Consider the following 22,251-nt stretch of genomic DNA (forward strand, 5'->3'; position numbering starts at 1 on the left):
GTTACTGTCTAAGCTTCTGAAAATAGGTTAACCCTTAGTTTCTCTGTTAACCCTTTTAGGTACTATTTATAGGTTATCTGTTAACCCTTTTAGCCTCCTCCATCACTTTCTCAGCTCTGGAGTTCTCAGGCCAAGCCAGATTCCTCCCTCTCTCCCCAAAACCCCACCCCCAAGCAGTGCTCTCTCCAGACCTCAGCCTTGCTTTCAGTTGGAGATTTTATTTGGGGGGTTATTTGTTTACTAGCTTGGGGTGGGAGGGTTAGTGGTAGGGGGTGGAGTGGGATACTGGGGCAGAGGGGCAGGAGTGAAGAGAAAGGACATAGCACTGAATTGTAAAGTTAATTTAGGGTTTCTTTTTGGTTGGTAGTTTTTTAATGGGAATTTCTTTTAAGAATTCTCTACTTAAGATATAATTTGCATAATGCAGATTTACTTAAGAATTGAGTATATTTTCTAGTACATGGTAATGTAATTCTAATAGGTTAATAGAAGCAGCTTGGTGGTTCAGTGGATAAAGTGCTGGGCTTGGAGTAAAATGTCATGGGGAAAATGGGGTAAGGGGTAGGGGTAGGGGTTTGGGGTCCTTAGGAATTCCTCTTTAAAGAATTACACCCTCTTGCACACAAAAGCAATTAGAATAACATGGTAGTTTATTTCGGGGCTGAGGAAGGGAAAGGGAAGGGAAGGGAAACCATGAAAGAAGTCCTTGGACTTCTTATGGGGAGAAAGGCATGGCACAGAAAGAGTGACTCTGAGATACCAATCTCCTCAAGCAGGAGACAGGCAGGTACTTTTATAGAGAACTGATGGGGGTAACCATCTGAGTGTGGAAAGTTCCTTTAGTGAGGGAGGACCATCCCCCACTGGTGGTGGCTGGAGGAGTTGGGTGAGGGGTGGCTGCGGATGTCTCAAGTCATCTCTCTCCTCTGAACACAAAGGCAGCAGGCACACCCAAATTTATCTCCCCAGAGTTGAGGGAGACTAGAATGAAGGGTGGAGATCCCTAAACTAGCTCAGTCTAATCTGGTTCCACTTATCTCTTTAGCTGTGTCTTTCCTTTGGTTTAGTTTCTCAAGGAAAAGATTCTTTGATGTGCCCCAGAGAACTTCTGGGGTGCTATGGGCCCATAACATAAAGAAAAGCTGAATTGGGGGCAACTAGATGGTGTAGTGGATAGAGCACTGGCCCTGGATTCAGGAGGACCTGAGTTCAAATCTGGCCTCAGACACTTAACACTTACTAGCTGTGTGACCCTGGGCAAGTCACTTAACCCCAATTGCCTCACCAAAAACAAAAATAAGAAATTCAATTTAATGGATCAATATAGGGGCAGCTAGGTGGCGAAGTGGTTAAAGCACCGGCCTTGGATTCAGGAGTACCTGAGTTCAAATCCAGCCTCAGACACTTGATACTTACTAGCTGTGTGACCCTGGGCAAGTCACTTAACCCCCATTGCCTGCAAATAAATTTAAAAAAAAGCTGAATTCGCATATAACTTCAGACCTTGCTAGCTGTGTGATCCTAGACAAAACATTTAGCCTCTGTCTACCTCTGTTTCTTCAAATGTAAAATGATGGCAATGAAAGCTTCTACCTCCCAGGGTTGTTGTATGAATAAATTAGATACTATTTGTAAAGCACAAAGCTTACTATTTGTAAAGTGCTTAGTGTATAGTGCATGGAGCATAGTAGGTAAATGTGCCTCTTCTCTTCCTTTCTTTTATCTTCTTGGCTGCTAGAAATACCTGAGTTCAAATACAGCCTCAGATACTTCCTAATTGTGTATTCTTGGGCAAGTCACTTTACCTGTGTTTTCCTCAGTTTCCTCAACTGTAAAATGGGGATGATAACAGCACCTAATTCCCAGGGTTGTTATGAGGATCTAATGAGATAATTATACAATGTTTACCACAGCACCTGGCACTTAGTAAGTGCTATATAAATGTAAGCTATTTTTTTGTGTGGGGCAATGAGGGTTAAGTGACTTGCCCAAGGTTACACAGCTAGTAAGTGTCAAGTATCTGAGGCTGGATTTGAACTCAGGTCCTCCTGAATCCAGGGCCAGTGCTTTATCCACTGAGCCACCTCCTGCCCCATAATCTATTATTATTATTGCTGTTAACTCACATAGTTAGTATTAATAAAACACCTTACACAAAGCCTGGCACATAGTAGACACTATATAAATGCTTACTCAACTTCCTTTCCCTTCTATCGGCCTTGGTGCTGTTAATATGAATGTATAGATCACCTGGATTTGATGGAGCTGCCTTATTATCCAAGTGGATTTTAGGAGATCCTGGATTAATGGGAGCAAATGCCTTTTGCTCAAAGACTTCAAACTGAAACCAGACAGAGCCTATTTACTTTCCTCAGGAGAATAAACAAATTTAAATGCACCATTGAAATTCTTATTCACTATCTTCTTTCCCCAGAAAGTGAATAGATCATATTGTTCTCCTGATCAACTATCTAGACATCCTTGTCTTTGATAAAACCTTTCCTGTTTCCACATAGTCTTTAACCTTAGCATCTGCTTTAAGTTGAGCTGTTAAACAGATTTGTATTGTTTAACTGATTTACATTTGTAGTATTTGCTTTGGGTTGATTCATATCATGCTAATGAAGTTATTCAGTAACCTGGGAGCAAAGAAACCTTAAAAACCCTTAGGAAAAGGGGGGGGGGGGTCTCTGAGCCCTTTTGGAAGGGTCTTCACATGATCATGGTTCTTGGGATAAAATAAAATGGTATTATGTTTCTCCTATCTGTGTCTGATCTGGTTTTCAGCCATGTTCTCTGATCTGTTCTTAGTAGGAGACATATTCTCTGATCTGGTTTTTGGTAGGAGGACAGGTATGGAAATAAAGTGTAGGAGATATTATTAAGATTAATTTCTCTGAGTTGCTTATTAATTTTTGTAGGAGACAGGAAGATTATTAATTTTCTACAATGCTTACAAAAGTTCATGCCTAGGGGCAGCTAGGTGGTGCAGTGGATAGGGCACCGGCCCTGGAGTCAGGAGCACCTGAGTTCAAATCTGGCCTCAGACACTTGACACTTACTAGTTGTGTGACCCTGGGCAAGTCACTTAACCCCAATTGCCTCACTAAAAAAAAAAAAAAAAAAAAAAAAAAAAAAGTTCATGCCTAACCCAAACACAATAAAGAAAAGGGAAAGGCTTAGTCTGGGTACTCTTCCCCACCAAGATTAAGGGACTGGGGTTGACTGAAAGTTATGTCTTTACCTTTTATGTTAGATACCAAACTGCCCTGGATGAAAACTTCCTTAATTCCCTCAGTGCATAACATCATCCAAATAAGGATTGTACAAAATTTCTTGGTATCTCTTGTTAACCTGAAAATTAATGAAACAATCAATATATGAGAAATAAGGTCTGTAATTAGGGCAGAGGGGTTATAGCTCAGAGTATCTCAAAGCAAGAATTCTAGGAATGCTCCAAGATGGGGACTGAGGACTGTGTTTATATAGGGTAACTGAACAGAAGGAGCTGTGAGACTGCCCTTGGGAAAAGTAAGTTTCTCACAGACAGAAACTACTTAATGCAAATTAATCTTTTTACATAATAACCTAAAGTCCAGGAAGTAAATTTGGGAATCTTTGGGAGGGGTTAGTTTGTTTGGGGGAGATCCAAAAGTCAATCAAGAGTTTGGAATTGACAAAGATTGCTTAGCCCCAGGCAATTCATTGGTCTGTGAATGGGGAGTAGGTGGGGATCAGTCAGTTCTCAGTAAATTGTCTTTATCACTTTCTATCTAGGGGTCATCAAAATTTCTTCCAGAATCACTGAATCATAGGTGATTCTCTTGGAAATCTAGGCAAATTTCCTCTTGGTCCATATACCAGAGAAAACCTGAAATTTCCCTGAATGGTTTCCTGTGCTAATGCAAAGTCAATCCAAATGTGGTTTCTATGGTGTTCCTCATTAAAACAACCAGGTTAAGTGAAAAAACAGCAAATTCAAAAAAGTGTTGATAGAGGATGTTTAAAATTAAGTATAGTTTAATCTGCCTGTCTCCAAAAAATATAATAAATAGATCAGATAAATTGGTTTTTATAAGATCTCCTACAAAAAATAAAAACAGATCAAATAACATAATGTCTCTTACAGGATAAACCAGATCAGAGACAGACAGGGAAAAAAAATTATACTAATTTATTTTGTCCCAAGAAGAAATATAAGCATGATCATGATGGAGACCCTTCCAAAGAGGGGAGCTCAAAGACTCCCCCTTTCTAAGGGTTTTTACAGTTTCTTTGCTCACAGGTTGTAGAATAACTTCATCAGCATGATACAAATCAACCCAAAGCAAATACTACAAATGTAAATCAATTAAACAATACAAATCAGTTTAACAGCTCAATTTAAAGCAGATGCTATAGTTAGATTATGTGGAAACAGGAAAGATATTAACAAAGAAAAGTTGCCTAGATATTTGCTAAGGAGAACAATAAGATTTACTCTCTTGGGGAAAGAAGATAGTGAATGGGGACTTATTAGTTGAAGTTTAGTCAAAAGGGGCATTTTCCAGGGTCTCATAAAATCCATTTGTATAATAAAGCAGCTCCATCAAATCCAGGTGATCCATACATTCATATTAACAAGGAATAAGGCTCTTGACAAAGCACTAAGGATAGTGGGTTTCTGAAAATAATAAAAGCCCAATATTTATCACAAATGAGGCCTCCTCTTATAGCACAAACTCTTCATTCCCTCCCTCAACTCAATGTTGACTGAATGATATGAAAGAGATTTTCTCCCCTACTTAAGATAATTACTTTTAGTGAGTTGTAATGATTAATTGGTTGCCTCAATCAACCCAACACCCATATACAGACACAGAGAGATAGACAGATATGAAGATAGATAGCTATGGGTGTACATATGGAGTGTATATAGGCATACATACATAGATACAGTATGTATGTGTGTATACACACACACACACACACATATATATATATATATATATAAAATCAATAATAGTACTAGTTATTGATCTTGTTCCTAAGAGTGCTTTTAATGACTTATGGATTAAAGATAAATTTTCTCAATATTTTTACTTTTGCATAAATCATCTCTTAAAAAATTTCAATAGATGTTCATTCATTCATTTTGTAATGATTGGAATGATGCCACCTGCTGAAGACTTACTGCAGGACACTCTGCCATGAGGATAAGGCATCGGAGGGCAAGACATGCTGCTCTTTGACATCAGGAAGTGACGTTTGCTTGTGGGAGGAAGAGGGGGCAAGGCTGGCACTCTCAAGCTCTCTTTTGTCAGGACTCTGGTTAAGAGTGGAGCTGGGAATGCTCTCTCCCTTTAATTGATAGATGAATCTAAGCCTTTCTCTCTCTCTTTACCAAATTCTTATTCTCCTTAATAAATGCTTAAAAGTCTAACTCTTGCTAAAGCTTACAATTTATTGGTGACCACTCATTAGATATTTTAGACAGACTAGCTAGAATTTTAGCCCCCTTACAATTTATTTATTTTCCCTCATGGTACATTAAGTGGCATTCAATGAGCTTTATCTGTGTAATATCTCTAGGACTTGTTTCTGAGAAAGAATATTAATATATCAAGAAAATTAACTTTTGTGCAAACAACAGAAAAGTTGGCTTTTAAAGTAATACCAAAAATATAGTGTCATATTCCCTAAAGGTGTTCAATAAAATAAATCAACAACAGTGTTTACCAATCAGCTTCTTTAATTAATCCAATTATTTTCTTTCATTTTGTAGAATTTTGTTAAACTATTGGACCAGTGTACCTTTTAAAAAATAAACTAACCTATTTAAAATCAATAGACAGTTTATCATGTCTCACATGTATTATTCATGACCAGGTTTCAATTTATTTAGAAAAGATTGAGTTCATGAACTCAGAAATAAAAACCTCAACATTTTAATTTTGATATTGTACCATTAGAATATTACAAAGGAAATTATAATATCATTCAATGAGGTTATGATTGTGCAATTTGTATACAAATTATTTTTGTAAATATATTGTATTAACATGTTGATACATGGACTGAATATAAGTATTATTGAAGATACATTTTTATTTATTTATTTTTTTATAGTGAAGACGTGTGGTTCTAATCTTCAAGGACCGAGTGGTACCTTCACATCTCCAAATTTTCCATTCCAATATGATAGCAATGCACAGTGTGTTTGGGTCATCACAGCAGTGAATACAAATAAGGTAAGTGAAAAATTTTTTTTTTCTAAAAAGGAAAGGTATACATAGTCATACAAAATACAAAATAAGGATTTTCACATCAGCTTCCTATACACTCATGCACACACACATAGCACCATGATTTGCTATACCAGATAGAGAGCTGGTTTCAAGTGTCACTTATGACTGGGTATATGATAATGGGCTAGTCATTTGACACTTCTGTGCTCTAGGCAACTCTTTAAGATTATAAATTTCAGAGTAGGTACTTGGAAAATCATAGGTCCAATGTACTTTGCACACACACACACACACACACACACACACATATATACTTTTATCCATGATGATGCATATAGAAAATAAGATATCATGAATTCATGTTTCTACCTTCAGCATGGCTATATTGTAAGAGTTAAATTTTGTGTGATAAATTTGGAAAATGTGAAATATAGTATAATTGAGGACAAAACATTTTTCTGATTATTTTCTTTGAATTTAATAAATATTTCTTTATGTATTTCTATATGCGTGTATCCACATATAGATTTTTGTCATGAACAATAATTTTTCAAATTTGATTTTACAGCAAATTTATTTAACATAATTTACAGAGTTGTTATATTTGAAATGCCCGAATTTCATCAATAACATTTTAATATTTACTAGAATTTGTGGGAATAATCAGTCAGTTGATAAATAAGCTTTTGTCACCTACTATACATCAACCGCTTGTTTAGACCCTGCCAGACACAAATGTAAAAGTTTCTACCTCAAGAAGCTTACATTCCATTGAGAGAAGCAACACATATGCATATACTGCTGAGTGACTGGACGGATAGAAATATTGTCACCAATTTTTACACCCTACATTATGCCTAGTCAACTAATAATGAAAGGATACACAGCCAGTGCAAAATGCTAGAGAATCAATATATTTTGGCTCTATATTGAGGTTGCTTTCTATTTGTATTTGAATATACTTTCTCATTATATTTCCCTAAAGATGCAAGGTGTGTAAGGGTGTAACTTTTCCTTTCCATTCTCCTTGGCTATTCTATTTTGCTCTTAACTGCATGATAAAGAAAACAGTTTGCTTTTTCAGAATAATGTAAAAAACTATCAGAGGAAATCAGCCATTCTCCTGGTTGGCAAGCTCCGTAATTAGTTTTGTGAAAAGGATTTTGTCCCAGGAAAGAAACCCCTATTCATTTTCAACAAACTTTTCTTTTTGACTTTTGCTCTCCTGGAATGAAAATGTCCCTGGAATTAGGAGTGTGAAGTAGCTGTGATTTAATTGATCAAATTGAGATTGTGAGGTGTCCCAAAAGAATTATAGGACTCAGTGAGTCAGTTTCCTAAGTTTTATTAGAATACTGTGAGGCTACAGGGAGAATACCATAGGAGAAAAGAAAAGGTATCTCAAATAGGGGGAAGAAAGATGGTTATATTTATAGTAAGAAAAAGTATGTTATCTCATTATCTTAATCTCCTCTTTTAGGAGGTAGAGGGGAGGGTTTATCCTAATTTGGAATTCTTGGGGTCCTAAAACAACCCCTAAGGCAGGTTTCTTTTTCCCTAGGGGGTTTAAACATCATAAGGTGAACCTAAGGACACATTTTGGTCTTTCTGCATATGTTCATAAAGACATGCTTAGACTTGTCAGAGCCAGAGGGTCTCTCTGTTTATGCTATCTCTTTACTTTGAGATCTGATTTCTAGGTGTCTTGTCATCCAGGAATATTAATGGCTATTAATGGTTAATGGTCCCGAGTTACTGTCTAAACTTCTGTTAATAGTATTGGTGGATAGTAATCCTTTGTTTACTCAGGTCTTAGTTTCTCTGTTAACCCTTCTAGCTACTATATATATATATATATATTTTTTTTTAGTGAGGCAATTGGGGTTAAGTGACTCGCCCAGGGTCACACAGCCAGTAAGTGTTAAGTGTCTGAGGCCGGATTTGAACTCAGGTACTCCTGACTCCAGGGCTGGTGCTCTATCCACTGCGCCACCTAGCTGCCCCCTTTCTAGCTACTATAAATCAAGTCTTGGGTTATCTGTTAACCCTTTTAGCCTCCTCAACAAGAGTAGACCTGGAGCTCTAAGGGAGTATAAACAGGTGAGGGGGGGGGGATTGGGTGAGGGGGAAAGAACTTATCATTTGAGACTTTGGGATAGCTCTCTCTAGGAGCAGTCCTGCCAGTGACTATCAGATAACCTGGGTATCCTTGAATATGAGCTAGCTAATCACAATTCATGAGTCAAGGGGCAGCTAGGTGGCGAAGAGGATAAAGCACCAGCCCTGGATTCAGGAGGACCTGAGTTCAAATCTGCCTCAGATACTTGACACTTACTAGCTGTGTGACCTTGGGCAAGTCACTTAACCTTCATTGCCCGGCTAAAATAAAATAAAAAATTTAAAAAAAGAACAATTCATGAGTCAAAAGGTCTTCCTCAAGAAATTGGGAGACCCAGGTCAAAGACTTGATTATCTTAACTAGCTCCATGACCTTAGACAAGTCATTTAACTCTTATGGTCTTCAGTTTCAGCATTTTTAAAATTGGGGATAATCAAATCTATCCTATGCCATCAGTGTTTAAGGCAATAGCATACTTCAAAGTGCTTTGAGAAAGATATTTTAAAAGTATACAAAATATTAATAACACTACTAATACAACATTCATTTGTATGTATCAACTTGAAAAAAAAACAATCAACATGACAAATTTAAGATTTAATGGAGCAGAGGAGTTATAACTTGTGATACTGCCATCACAAGCTGGGAGTACCCAAAGGGTGAGTCTGGAGCTTATATTGGGTATAAACAAAAGAATAAAAACCCCCAAACAGAGCACTTGAAAAGGCTGCCTTTGGGGTTGATTACCTTTTGTTTCACCTGTTAAATTCCTTTACATAATAAACTGAGAGTAAGGAGATTATCTTTAGGACGTATACAAAATAATCAGAGGCTGGAATTTGACAAAGTACAGTCAGCCCTAGGAGATTCATTGGTGTGAGGAAAGGAAAGTAAAAGAAGTCAATCAGTTCTCGGTAAATTGTGTGTGTTGTTGAATAGTATAATGTGTTGTTGAAAGGCAATACAGTGTAGGGCATTGAGCACTAAACTTAGAATCAGGATTCTTTAGGTTGAAAAACTTCCTTAGAAATTTTTCTAGCTATGTGACTAAACATTTCTGCGCTTTAGTTTATTCATCACTAAAATGAGCAGGTTGAAGTTGATTTCCTCTAAGGTATCTTTGAGCTCTAAATCTATGATCATATAATAAATCTTTTGGTGATATGTCAAGTATCTAGAATTGTCACTGACAGGGGGGATTGGGAAACTGGCTAAATAGATATCAGGATGAAAACACCTGAGAAGTAGGGGAAGATTAAATTCTATAGCAAGAAAGTCAGTTAGGCATGGCTTACTACTTGAGCTAGAAGACAGAGATAACTCCAGAGGTCAGGACTATCATTCCAAAAGAAAATCCCCCTGACTCTCAGGAAGCTTTCCCCACCCCCAAAGGGAACTTTCCATTGTCAGGTGGTGGTCACCCCATCTATGGTCTATAACAGTTTTTGCCTTTCTTCTGTTTGAGAAGAAATGTGCCTCAGAGAATCATGTGATCTCTAAGCCATTTGAGAAGTCTTTGACTTCTCTCTTGGTCCCTTTCTCTAGCACCTAAAGAAAAGACTTTTATTCTAATTGGATTTGTGTGTGAGAGGGTGTGATTCTTTAAAGGGGAATACCTAAGGACCCCCACCACCTATTTCCCCTATGACATTCACCAACACATGAAAGATTATATAACTCCTCAGGGGCAAGAAGTGTTTAATTTTTTGTTGTCTCTATAGACTTAGCACATAGCACAGAGCTTGGGACATAATAGATGCTTAATAAATGCTAAATAAAAGTTGTTGAATTAAAGGAATTTGGTTATTTCTGGTGGTCAGTTGTGGTCACTTTATCTGGTTACAGTCGTTACATACTAATACTTAAAATAATATTTAAAATAAAATATTTAAGTGTGAGGGAAAAATCCATCCTCTTCTCAATAATTCTCAGGAACTCAGCAGCGAGGTGACAAAGGCTTTATTTTCTTCTTATGAGAAGGAGGCACCCTAGTGTGCAGCTAGTGGGTGCCCCAAAAGGAGCTCACAGGCCCTGTTTTATACCCTAGTCCCTAACGCAAATGGACCTTCCCCTTTTTCATCACTGGTCGGTGTTACAATCTACGCGCAAAAACTAGCTAATCGGAACACAGTATTCCGACCCCTCTTTCTTGTATGGGCATGACTCAGGAGTGGACCTTATACTTCCTTATATGGACACAACTCTGGAGTGGACTTTATTGAGACCAGGGCTCCTTGAACCATGTGACCTTGCTAACCTGAGGGGGAGGAGGGGATCTGAGACCTTTGTCCTACAAACAGGTCAGGGGAGTATGACTGACTGTTATATCCACATGGAGAGGAGACAATTACCCATTTCTCACATTAAGTATTTAAGAATATTTAAATATTAAATATAAAAATATTCAAAATAAAATATTTCATAAAAATTCACTACATAAATTTCAAGTGCACATTTATTTTCTTTTTTTAAATCACTGGCTGATTTTAATTTAAACATATACACATGTATGACATTAAATTTTCTTACAAAATGACTACCTAAAGTCATCACATTTCTCAGATTCCTCTTCAATATTAGTTATGTGATTGGAAGGAAAGGATGACATTTGTTTGATTTAAGTTTTTGCCTTACCTCATCCCAACAAGTAGTAATCAGTATCAATATTATTACCCTCAAGTTATGTATGAAGAAATTGACTGTTAAATTATTAAAATAACTGTTATGGGCCAGAGCACCCCAGAAGTTTCTCTGGCATACATCAAAGAAACTTCTCCTTGAGAAACTAAACCAAAGGACAGATATACCTAAAGAAATGGGTGGAACCTGATCAGGACGAGCTAGCTCCAGGACCCCAACCCTTCATTCAGTCTCCTCCCACCCCTGGGGAGATAAAATTAGTGTGGCTGCTGCCTTTGTGTCTGGAGGAGGAGAGAGATTGAGAGATCCACAGCCACCCCTCACCCAACTCCCCCCAGCCACCACCAGTGGGGGATGTTCCTCCCTCAATAAGGGAACTTTCCACAGTAAGATGATCACCTCATTGGACCCCCATCCATCCTCTATAAAAGTATCTGCCTATCTCCTGCTTAAGGAGATTGGTATCTCAGAGCCACGCTCTGTGCCATGCCTTTCTCCCAATGAGAAGAAGTCCAAGGATTTCTCTCTTGGTTTCCCTTCCCCAGCCCCTAAATAAACTACTATCTTATTCTATTGATTTTGTGTGCAAGAGGGTGTACTTCTTTAAAGAGGAATTCCTAAGGACCCCAAACCCCCTACCCCATTTTCCACACATCATAACAACCATTGTTAAAGGAGGTAAATTCTATAGACAACGGGTCAGTCATCCCCAACAAATGTCAACCAACTGCTACTCTTAGAGAAGGCAAGCCAGCCTAGCTGAAGTAGCAGGGAAGCCTGAGGGAGAGAAAGGAGGCAGGATTTGCCAGGGAAGTCAAACTACCACCATCATCAACACCTTGATCATCATCTCCCCTCATACTCTGATGGACACAGCTCAGAAACCTGATCCCAAGGGCCTCGGTAATATCAATGCTTCTAGCCCAGTGTCAAATTGTTGATGTCAGAAACTGATAAGATAATATCTGTGGAAATTGCATTTAAGAAGAGGTTTTTTGCACCCTGAAGGCCTGAATGCTATGAAGCTCACACTAGTCCTATAATTCACATATTGGAAGTACATTCTTCCCCTCCACCTAACCCCCACCCCCACCCCCTCTGTTTGGATTGTTTCTCCCACAATCTACTTATATCTTCATTCCTCTACAGACTGCCACTCCTGACTCTCTCTTAGTCTTTCTCTACCATGGCCCCAAGTCTAGTACCTTCATCTTGGTATCTTCTAAGTGCTTAATAAATGTTTGTTGACTGACTGGCTATCCTTTGCATCTGGGGTACAGCTGAAACCTTTCATATGTGAGAACATATATGATGAAAAGAATGTAAGTCCCTTGAGGGCAGATATCTTTTTAAATTGCATCCCCATCATTTAGCACTTTTCTTTGCACATTGTAAGTGCTTAATAAATGTTCGGTTCATTCACATGGTCCAACACACTCATTTTAGAGATAATTAGAATGAGGTTTAGAAAACTTAAGTGACTTGCTCAAGGTTGCCAGGTAGCAAATAGAGCAAAGATGTCAATCTAGCTCTGATGGCTACAACTTCAAAACTCTTTTGATTATACCACATTTCTTCTTCATAATAAAATACCTAAGCAGAGATAAATAAGCATGCAAGAATGAGGATACATTAATACCTACCTCTTGGAGTTTTCTATTGTTTTGTAATCTTAGCAACAGTTAATAATTGAGGAGTAAAAACTTTAATCAGACAAAATGCTGTATTCCCCAAGTCCATCTTTAATTGTCCATAATCTTCTTCTTCTTTTTTTTTTTTTTTTTTTTTTTTTTTTTAGTGAGGCAATTGGGGTTAAGTGACTTGCCCAGGGTCACACAGCTAGTAAGTGTTAAGTGTCTGAGGCCGGATTTGAACTCAGGTACTCCTGACTCCAGGGCCGGTGCTCTATCCACTGCGCCACCTAGCCGCCCCAATTGTCCATAATCTTAATGCAGCTATAATCAGCCAAGTTTTTCTTGAATAAATGAAAAGGGATTTATTAAGCACTTTTTATGTTCAAAGCACAGGAGATAAAAATAGTAAAGAAATCAGGCTCTGTTCTATAGGAAGCAGGTAGGCAGTAAGGTCGACAGAATGCTGGGCTTGGAGTCAGGAAGACCTGAATTCAAATCTGAACTTAGACACTATATATGTGACTCAGCAAATCATTTCCCTTCTACCTCAGTTTCCTCTACCTGTAAAATTTTTGTTGTTGTTCTTGTTGTTTAGTCATATCAATCAGCTAATATTTGAGGCCAGATTTGAACTCAGGAAGATGAGTGTTTTTTACCCCAGGCTCAGTACTCCATCCACTGTGCCACCTAGCTGCCCCCATCTATAAAATAGTCATATTGATAGTACCTACTTAACTGGGTTTTTGTGAGAATCAAATTGAATAATATATGTAACAGGCTTTGAATGTGCCTGGCACATAGTAGGAACTTAATGAACATTTGCCTTCCTCCCTCCCTCCCTTCTTCTTCCTACCCTTCTTTCATTCCTTCCATCCTTCCTTTCCTTTTTTCCTTCTTCCCACCCCTCATTCCTCTATCCTTCCTTTATTCCTCCTATTCTTCCTACCCTTCCTTCCTTCCTCTCATACTCTAGTTGGGGAAGATAATACATATGGGAGGCTTTAGTTTCAGGATAAACAGAAAGGTCCTGAAATAACTAAGAAATATTTTAGTGTCTACTCTATTAGGAAGGAGAGAGTATACCAAATTGCTATAATGGAATAGGAATTCCCTCAGGCAAGGGTGGCCAAGTCGATAGAAAAGGAAAGGAGTGTTGGCTAGAAGATTGGTGAGGAGGGATCTGCTGTTGCTTGGTGCAAGTAAGGGAGAGGATAATCTCACTTGTTGCTAGCTCAAGATCAGAACATCCAGTAGCTACAGAGAGTTTGAATCATCCTGTGGCATGCTAGGGGCAAGGGAATTCCTATTTACCATCAACTTCAGCTTGGGCCCCTTGGGTAACAGAGCATTACCTCCTAAATTACCATAAAAAATCCTCAAGCACACCAAACAATATGTTCTCCATGCTACTTTATTCATTAGACTCCAGAGTTTAAATTATATTCCTTTGCTCATGCTGTGTAGATTTTAGACATAATTGAACACTTTTTACTGACGGGTACAAGAAGCCATCATGAATCTCTATGTTTTTTTATGTCTGAATTTATTGTTGGATTACTTGTAAATCCTCTAATATATTGTAGTCTTCTGAAACCTTAGGCTGATTAACTCTGGTCATTGTTTCTGATCACACACTAGAAGTAATGGTTCAGTTTTACAATCTGAGAACAGTATAAATTGTTGATAGTAATTACTCTCCTATTCCATTTTCTGAGGGGGAAGTGACTCAATTGCAGCTTCTCCACAGTGAAAATACATTGCTGTTACCAAAATTCCATTCTACATCAGTGTTGTTTTTTCCATAACATAAGTTAATGAGCTTTAGTACAGTGTAGCAATAGGAGAATGGCCTTAGAGCCTGGAAGACCTGAATTCAAGTCTTGCTGCTCACAAATACTAGTTCTAGGAGTAACTTTCTTATCATCTCAGCATCCCAGCTAACTCTCTGAGTACAAGGCCAAAGCTGAGATGTTTATCTGAAATAGTGGAAGGAGTTTTCTATAGCAAGAGTTCCCTATCCCAGTGGAATACCTAGATCAGAACAATAACACCCAACAACAGGTTAAAGTGGTAGAAGTATATTGTGGCCATAAAATATTTATACACACATATACATACATATACATATACACACATACATACACACACATAAGCACACAACACACACATATATATGTGGCACATATATAAAATTGCTTTTATTTTGCTGGCTACCATTAAATGTTCTATCTACTAATATTAAAGTATTAAATAGTATTCCAATTTATTTTTTTAGGATTTTCTAGGAAATTTGCTACCCTAGGGAACTAGCTCTTAAATAACGCAATCTCTACTAAGTCAGTCAATCAGTTAGCCAATAAAGATTTTATTAAGTGTCTAGTATGTCCCAGGTAGTAAAATCAATCCAATGTAATGGATTAGTGGAAGGTGGATTGTCCTTCTATTATTAATACTTGACTTGCCAGAACAAAAACCACACTGGCTGGCCATCATGAAAACTCATGATAATGTCTAATATGTTATAAAATTATGCTTATTATTTATTATTTGATGCCCATTGTCATGTGTAACCAGCTTGAAACCAGTGATACTTAATTCTCCATTTTATATGTTTAGTTAAAAAAATAGAACCAGACAGAACTTCCTGGTTCATTTTTATGAATCTTAATATAGAGGTCTATTTACACATGGCTATGGTTTGGTGTATAATCATCATTAAAGAGTAAATAATTTAAATACTAATGATAAATCCAATTTGGTCATCTTAACTACTAAAATGCTGGCATATGATTACTTCAGCCAACAGGACATTCAGATTGTTATACCTTTAACAAAATCAATTACTGAGTGATTTATTTGATCAATTGTTCAGAGACTCTGAAAATGAATGATAAATTCAATTATACTTCTCAGTGTTCTTTTTAGAGAAAGGTTAACAAAAACCAAAACCCATTAGAAAGAAAATGTGTGATGTGTGTATGTATGTATGTAATTTTCATCTACTTCCCCAACCCAAACTCTTTTCCCTGGAAATTATCACTAAAACCAGGTGGATTTAGGGAAAGACTTGGTCTTATAAATACTTAAGTAATACTACATTGCAGACTTTGATAACTGAGATTAGTACCTTCTCCTCCCCAATTAGAAAAGAACAATTATCCACTTACGAAGCAATTGGTGGCAAAGTGAGCTCAAGCTGAAAATGTTTCTTTCTCTTTTCACTGTTAACCTCACATTCCAGAAAACTTCCATTTAAATTGAACAATTGGATTGTATTAAACAATTGCGTCAAAGCCCTGGATGTTTTTGTGCTAAATCCAAAGAACTGGCTGTAGAAAGTGATGCTTTACAAGCATAGATTCTCATAGAAACTGCTCTGGGCATGCCTTTAAGGAAAGGGTCAATGGTAATTCTTGCCCCAGGTTGTGTCCAACTGCCCAGCCTCCCCTCTGTGCCCATATTTGTTGACAAGTGGTTGAAAGGTAACATTTACATTTAGGATTTCATTTCCTTTCAAATTGTAAAGATGGAGATTAAGCACTTTTAGACCAAAGGAAGAAGGGCAAGGTAGCTGTTGCTGTCTTAGATCACTGTGTAAGTTTCCCAATGTCTCTCTACAGGGTTGAAAATAAATTAGAAGTCAGTTCTGCAACCCCCAGCCTAGTGAGGCAGAAGAGAGACAGAGATAAGGAGGCAATAATGTGTCAGTCAGCTGAAGCAAAGTGAAGGAGTAAGTGTTGGTCTGCTCTCTTGAACACAATATTCGCTAGCAGTGGGATGCACCCTCACTCCTTAATTCTTGGTCAATCCTGGCAAGGACATGGAAGGCCTGGTGGAGTCTTGTAATACTGCTGGTAGATACCTTATGGGACTGCTAAGGTCCGTTGTTCTTGTGTCGACGCAATGGAGGGAAGAGGCAGAGACTCAGAAAGGGATTATGGGTTGAGGGAAGGCAACGAAAACCTGGCCTGCCCTTGACCAAAAGATGGTTGCAAATAAAACCTCCGGTGATAACTTCAAGAAAATAACGTAAGCGCAAGTTGACATTGGCCTAAGAAGTATATTCGAAGTGGAAAGAAGAGAAAAACAAGAATCCAGAAATAACAGCAAGATGTCCTTTCTTAAAGCTTTCATTCTACTAGGACAGGAACAACTCAATGAAATATATTTAGGGGAAGGACCTGACTCTGAATCATTACTCTTCGACGTACTCCTTGTAAGACTTTGGGCAAGTCATATACATCCCTCTCCTCAGTTTCCCCATCATGGCTCGGTTCGTACTTCTTATAATCTTCCACAATTATTGAAGTGAACCCTCCGGGCTTCAGTTCGTGCTTATAAATGAGGTGGTGTAGACCAGAGAGCCTCTAAGGTCCCCGTCCAACTCCAAATCACGCATCCTAGTAGCCTTGTGACAGAATCTCCTAATTTTCAATCATAAATAATACTTCCTTAAGAGCTGCTCCTGTAAATCCAAACCTAGAAATTGATAGATAATGAAAAAAGAAAAAAAAAAAGAACTCAAGAATTGCTTAGTAGGAGATTAGTGAGGTAAGAATTGTTCAGGGAAATGCACTGTGCATTTCTTCATCTGCTGACACTGAAAATTAAATGCTTCCCCACCCCCCTGCAATATTGATAGTTAGTAAGAACAATATAGGGTGTCTCTAGTGTTTAAAAAGTTTCACACTAAGCTGCTATTCCATAGGGGTTGGTGTTGAAAGACTATTAAATTGAAAGAAAGACAAAAATCCAGAAGGAATAAAGACAGCACTTGAGATCACCTCAGTTTAGATTGTATATCTTTCGAGGCTAGCAGAGGTCTTAAAAATATGTAGTGCCACAAAAATCCACTATAGCCATGTAATGTAAAGAATGATAGAAGACTATGGAATTAAAGGAATTTATTTCAAAAGAATAAAATTGCTCTAAATGACAAATTATACTGCATTTCAACGATACACTGACTAACTAGACTCACATTAGCGAAGACGGGTTAAACATGGAATCACATACAGGTAAGGCTAAATACAAGGTTAGCTTTTGCAGTGGGGAGTCTGGAATGGGGGTTGGTGGGAACTTTTAGTAGTTATATTGTAAAAAATACCCTGCAGTTCCTTTTATCATGCATAAAACTAGTAGTTCTCTCAAGTAACCACAACCCTCTGAGATAGGTGGTAAGTGATGAAGAAAGTTGGGGAGTAAAAATATGTCAGTTTGAGGTAGATTTTTAGGTTAGTAGTTGCATTGTAGTCTAAAATCAACAAAAATGAAGTGGAATATAATCTTGTTTGAATTTATAATAAAGCTTTACAAATTAGTATTCTTAGAGTACTTTTATAATTATATACTTATATTGTAAAAATATATTTATATTACATGTTCTTCCTCTATAAAATGGGAATTAAAAAAAAAACTCATATCTCAGAGTGCTGACACTACCAAATATGTTAAGATCCATGCAAATCTTAAAGCACATTTTAGCTATTATTGTTATCATTATTATATCAAGCACCCCCATTCAAGTTTAATCTGATATTGCATTATAGTATAGGGGTGATACTTTGTTATTGAAGGCCAACAACCTAATATGGCACTTTGTTTTTACCTTTCTTATGTACTAATTATATATTATTACCTTATACTATAGTTTTTCATGTATGTTTCATATTCTTGTTAGACTAGAAGCTCTACGAGGGAAGGGATCACTTATTTATCTACAGCTACTGTGTCTTCCCAGTGTCTTGCACACTATTTGTTGAATAAATCCATGTTGTGCACATAATTCAGAATATATGTACATGTGCACCTAAGTACTTAAGTGGTTCTATTTTTTTCCCCATTAATTTGGAAATTCTCTCCAATGATACCAATCATGATATATTTATGCCTGCCCATTCTGTCAAGTAATTTAATCTTGGATGAGTTCATTTTTAATTGTTTGCATTGTTTTAGTACCTTCTACATTAGGATGAACTCTTCTTTAAATATCACTTAGAGGATTTTTTTAGCTCCTCATATATTGACTTGAACAAAAAAGATTCTAATAATTTTATTACTAAATATCTATAAAATTCATTTTATATCATGTACTTTTATTATATACAAGATTGATGTGATCAGCACATAGAGTGCTCCTCTAACCAAGCTGACTGATTATAGTTTAATTCTCATATTCTGGAAAGAGCGACAGAGAGAGACAGAGACAGAGAAAGAAGATTGGATCTGGATCTATAATTTTATCCATTCAGGTGGCTCCTAGTATAGGGTTCCTGGTACTGAACTCCCTATGCTGACATAGATTAGCTACTTTGGTTGAACATAGCATTAAAGAGTTTCCTGGGATATTGGAAAAGTTAAGTGACTTGCCATTAGTCACACAGTAAATACTTGTATCAAAGGAGGGACTTAAGTGAGCCCTCTCTCACTCTACTATGCTTCATTTTTATATAATGCTGTGAGAGGAGATTTTAGATTCTTTCAACAGACAGATGGACTCAATATCTTCTCTGAAAAGGAATCAATTACTCTTCATTGAGGCTGGTTGGGTATGAAAAGGGAATGTTTCTCCCTTCCCTACTGCATTCTTTTTTTTTTTTGCCATTCTGCTGCCAGATTTATTGTGATCGGAGAGGCTGGATTAACAGCCTGGGGGGGGGCATCGTGGTAAGGGGTGAGACTGGCAGGAATCATTGGTGGAGATGCCAAGGCTGCTAGGTGGCAGGGGCATGCTGGATACTAGCATGCGCATGCCCATTGGTGCCAGCCACATAACCATCGGGGGAAGAAGCTGCCACTCCCTTCTTCCTGGGCACAGGGCAAGTGGGGGTTTCAGCACCCTCACGTCGAAACTCACTGCTCACACGTTCCATTTTGTGCTCCAGCAACATGTGGTTCTGGGGTGCAAGACCCACACATGCCCTCAGAATGTTCTCGATGCAGCTTCTCTGCCGGAAGAGGGCATTGACCACGGGGGTGCCCGGGGGCACCATCGGGGCCTTGCAGAGGAAACTAAGAATGGACAGGACCGAGTGGAAGCTCTGGAAGTGGGGGTCGCTGTCAGTGCAGAAGGTGATGCTCTGGCAGAGTTCAGTGAGGATCACTAAGTCCAGGATGATGGGGCTGGCCAGGAGAGAGTCCTCACACGTGTTATGTAGGACGATGGTGTTGGTTCCCCCAAGCATGATCTCTGATGTGTACTCATCCAGAGCCCGCTTACTGTCCCCCACATAAGGGACGTATTTGATCACAACACAGTGGTCGGGCTCCTCCCCAGGCCCGTACAGCAGCGGGTTGCTCTGCACCATGTCATCGACAACGTTGCTCTTAGAGACCTCCTTAGAGTGGAACTGCTTTGGAGCTGACAAGTTCCGGCCATCATTGTTGCCCAGGTGGTTGTAGCTAACAATAGACACAGTCTTCAAGCCAGCACTAATGAGGAAGTCTGCAAGCACAGATTTGATCTTAGTTTGGCCAGACTTGAAATCATCTCCTCCAATAAAGACCCGTCTCTGCATGGCTAGCTCTATTGCGCCCGGCACAAAGGTGTTCTGGGGAGCACCACTGAGGTAGGCACAGCCTTCCAGAATGCTGGCTACTGCAAACAGGGTAGAAGGAGACACCTCCAGGTTCCGCTCAATGGCCTGAAGCAGGTTTTCAGCTGTGTCATTGAGCCCAGGAACCACATCACAGAAGCACTCGGTGTTGGCCGTCCACAAGACGATGACCTTGTCCACCCCACTGCTGGCCCGGAACTCACGGATGTCCCTGCGGATCTGCTCCAGCTGCTGGGCTCAAAAGCCGGGAATGAGGTTGTCTGCTCGACTCTCCTGATTGGCCGCAATGAACTTGGGGATGTAGACGGAGGGCCGGGGCCGCAGCTGTTCCATATGTGGCCGCAGCTGTTCCTGCAGTGCCCAATCCAGCACCTGTGCCCGCTTCATGGCCTCTGCCAGGTTCAAGGAAGAGATGTCCCAGCCATCGAAGACGATGTCATTGGGCGAGACCATGGGCAGTAGGGCACGGAAGGGGACGTGGACGTCTCTGCCACGGTCATCACTGCCCAGGCTCACTGTGGCAGCTTGAAGAAGGGAACCATAATAGTTGGCTTCCTTCTTACCAGTCTTGGTCATCCAGGAGAGATTAAGCTGGTTGGCCAACACAGCTGCGGTTACCGTGGAGCCGTTGTTTCCACTCCAGCCCACTAGCATGACCCCCAGTCGGGGCACTCTCCGCTCAGTACGAAACGTGAAATGGGTGGAAATGGGGCGCACCTTAATACGGCCTCCATCCTGGCTGACACGGGTTGTCTGGTATGTGTAGTGGGCCTGGATGAAGTCAGGCCCATAGGTGACATCTGGGCTCTCCACCACAAAGGTCTCTTCCATCTCTACTTTTGTCTCTGAGGTCCTAGAAACTCCCTGGGAGATCAGGGGGACTGGAGCCGGGAGGCTGGCATGGCAGCGGTGGCCTGGCTGGAGACAGCTGGCCGAGCTGGGGACATGGGACGCGCAGGTCTCTGGGGTCCGGCTGGCGGGTGAGCGGGTGCGCGGGGGTGGCTCCGGCTCTGGGCCCGGGGGAAAAAAACCCTACTGCATTCTTTATGATGATTGTTCTCATCCTAAACTTCTATTGACTATATGTGCCATAAAGTATTAATATATTTTTTTGATTCAGCAAGTGCTTTTTAAATACCTACCTTATTGAGGAAGAAAGCATATGGGTGTCATGTGAATGTCATTCGTAAGCATTGTTTTAAAGGAAATAAGAGATTCTAAGATGCAAAAGTGAAGCAGAGTACATTCCAGGACAATACCTCTCCCAGATCAGTTAGTTAATCCATAGAAAGTCAAGTACATATATAAGTATGGCTACTGCCAAGCTTCACCTTGGTAAACTGTCTTGGCAGATAGGCTAAACCAGGTTGAGGGTAACCAACAGACTTTGGTTCTATTGGTGACTTAGAGGGATGTCTATCCCAAGCATGTGGACTTTTCCTAGTAGAAAAGGTAGATGAGAACAATTTGTTCCAAAAACCACCAGGATGCCAAGGTAATCTCTTGCATCCCAGGCCATTGCCAATCATTAGGATTTTTGTCTTGCCACTGGACTTCAATGACTCTAGAAGAGTGAGGCTGACAACTCTGTGCAACTCTGTCTCAATTAAATCCAATTCACACACAAATCAAGATATCACCCCATGATGTCATTGGTCCTCTTCTAAATGAAGGATGAACATTATTATGATAACAAAATTCAAACTATCTAAAACCCTTAATTCCTTTACAAAGCATGTAAAAAGTTTCCATGATTGAATTGGATGGGTAGCTTGGCACTGACTAGTAAAGATTAGCCATATACTTGGTAGAACCTTTAAAAAAGCTAAACCTGCCAGACATAGAGATTAGTGAACATTCAGAGCTCATATAAGAAAAGAAATAGCTTTTTTGAATGTGACATATGCTGTGCTACCAGGAGGCACTGTAGGCAGGTATTTTCTTTCCCCTCCACCTCCATTTGACATGGTGTCTGATTGTGTAACTATTCACTGAGGAGGACACATCGAACCCAGAAAACAAAACAAAAAACTCAAATGAAGAAAATCAGGACTAGAAAGTTTCAGAGTCTAACT

At 39.1% G+C, this 22,251-nt stretch overlaps 2 protein-coding genes across 2 annotated transcripts in view; one reads left to right on the forward strand and one right to left on the reverse strand.

The window, feature by feature from the left end:
* CSMD3 (CUB and Sushi multiple domains 3) overlaps window positions 1-22,251 on the forward strand; it is a 1,584,452-nt gene that overhangs the window by 820,329 nt on the left and 741,872 nt on the right. The window contains 1 exon segment of the mRNA XM_043974157.1: window positions 6,109-6,230. Within this exon segment, the coding sequence (XP_043830092.1) occupies window positions 6,109-6,230 (122 nt within the window).
* Window positions 19,222-21,159, reverse strand: LOC122733597 (inositol-3-phosphate synthase 1-like). Its single transcript, XM_043974144.1, is given in 1 exon segment — window positions 19,222-21,159. A coding segment is annotated over 1 exon segment (1,674 nt). The 5' UTR covers window positions 21,008-21,159; the 3' UTR covers window positions 19,222-19,333.

The sequence above is a fragment of the Dromiciops gliroides genome, chromosome 1 (genome assembly GCF_019393635.1).
Source record: "Dromiciops gliroides isolate mDroGli1 chromosome 1, mDroGli1.pri, whole genome shotgun sequence".
In the NCBI taxonomy this organism is placed as follows: domain Eukaryota; kingdom Metazoa; phylum Chordata; class Mammalia; order Microbiotheria; family Microbiotheriidae; genus Dromiciops; species Dromiciops gliroides.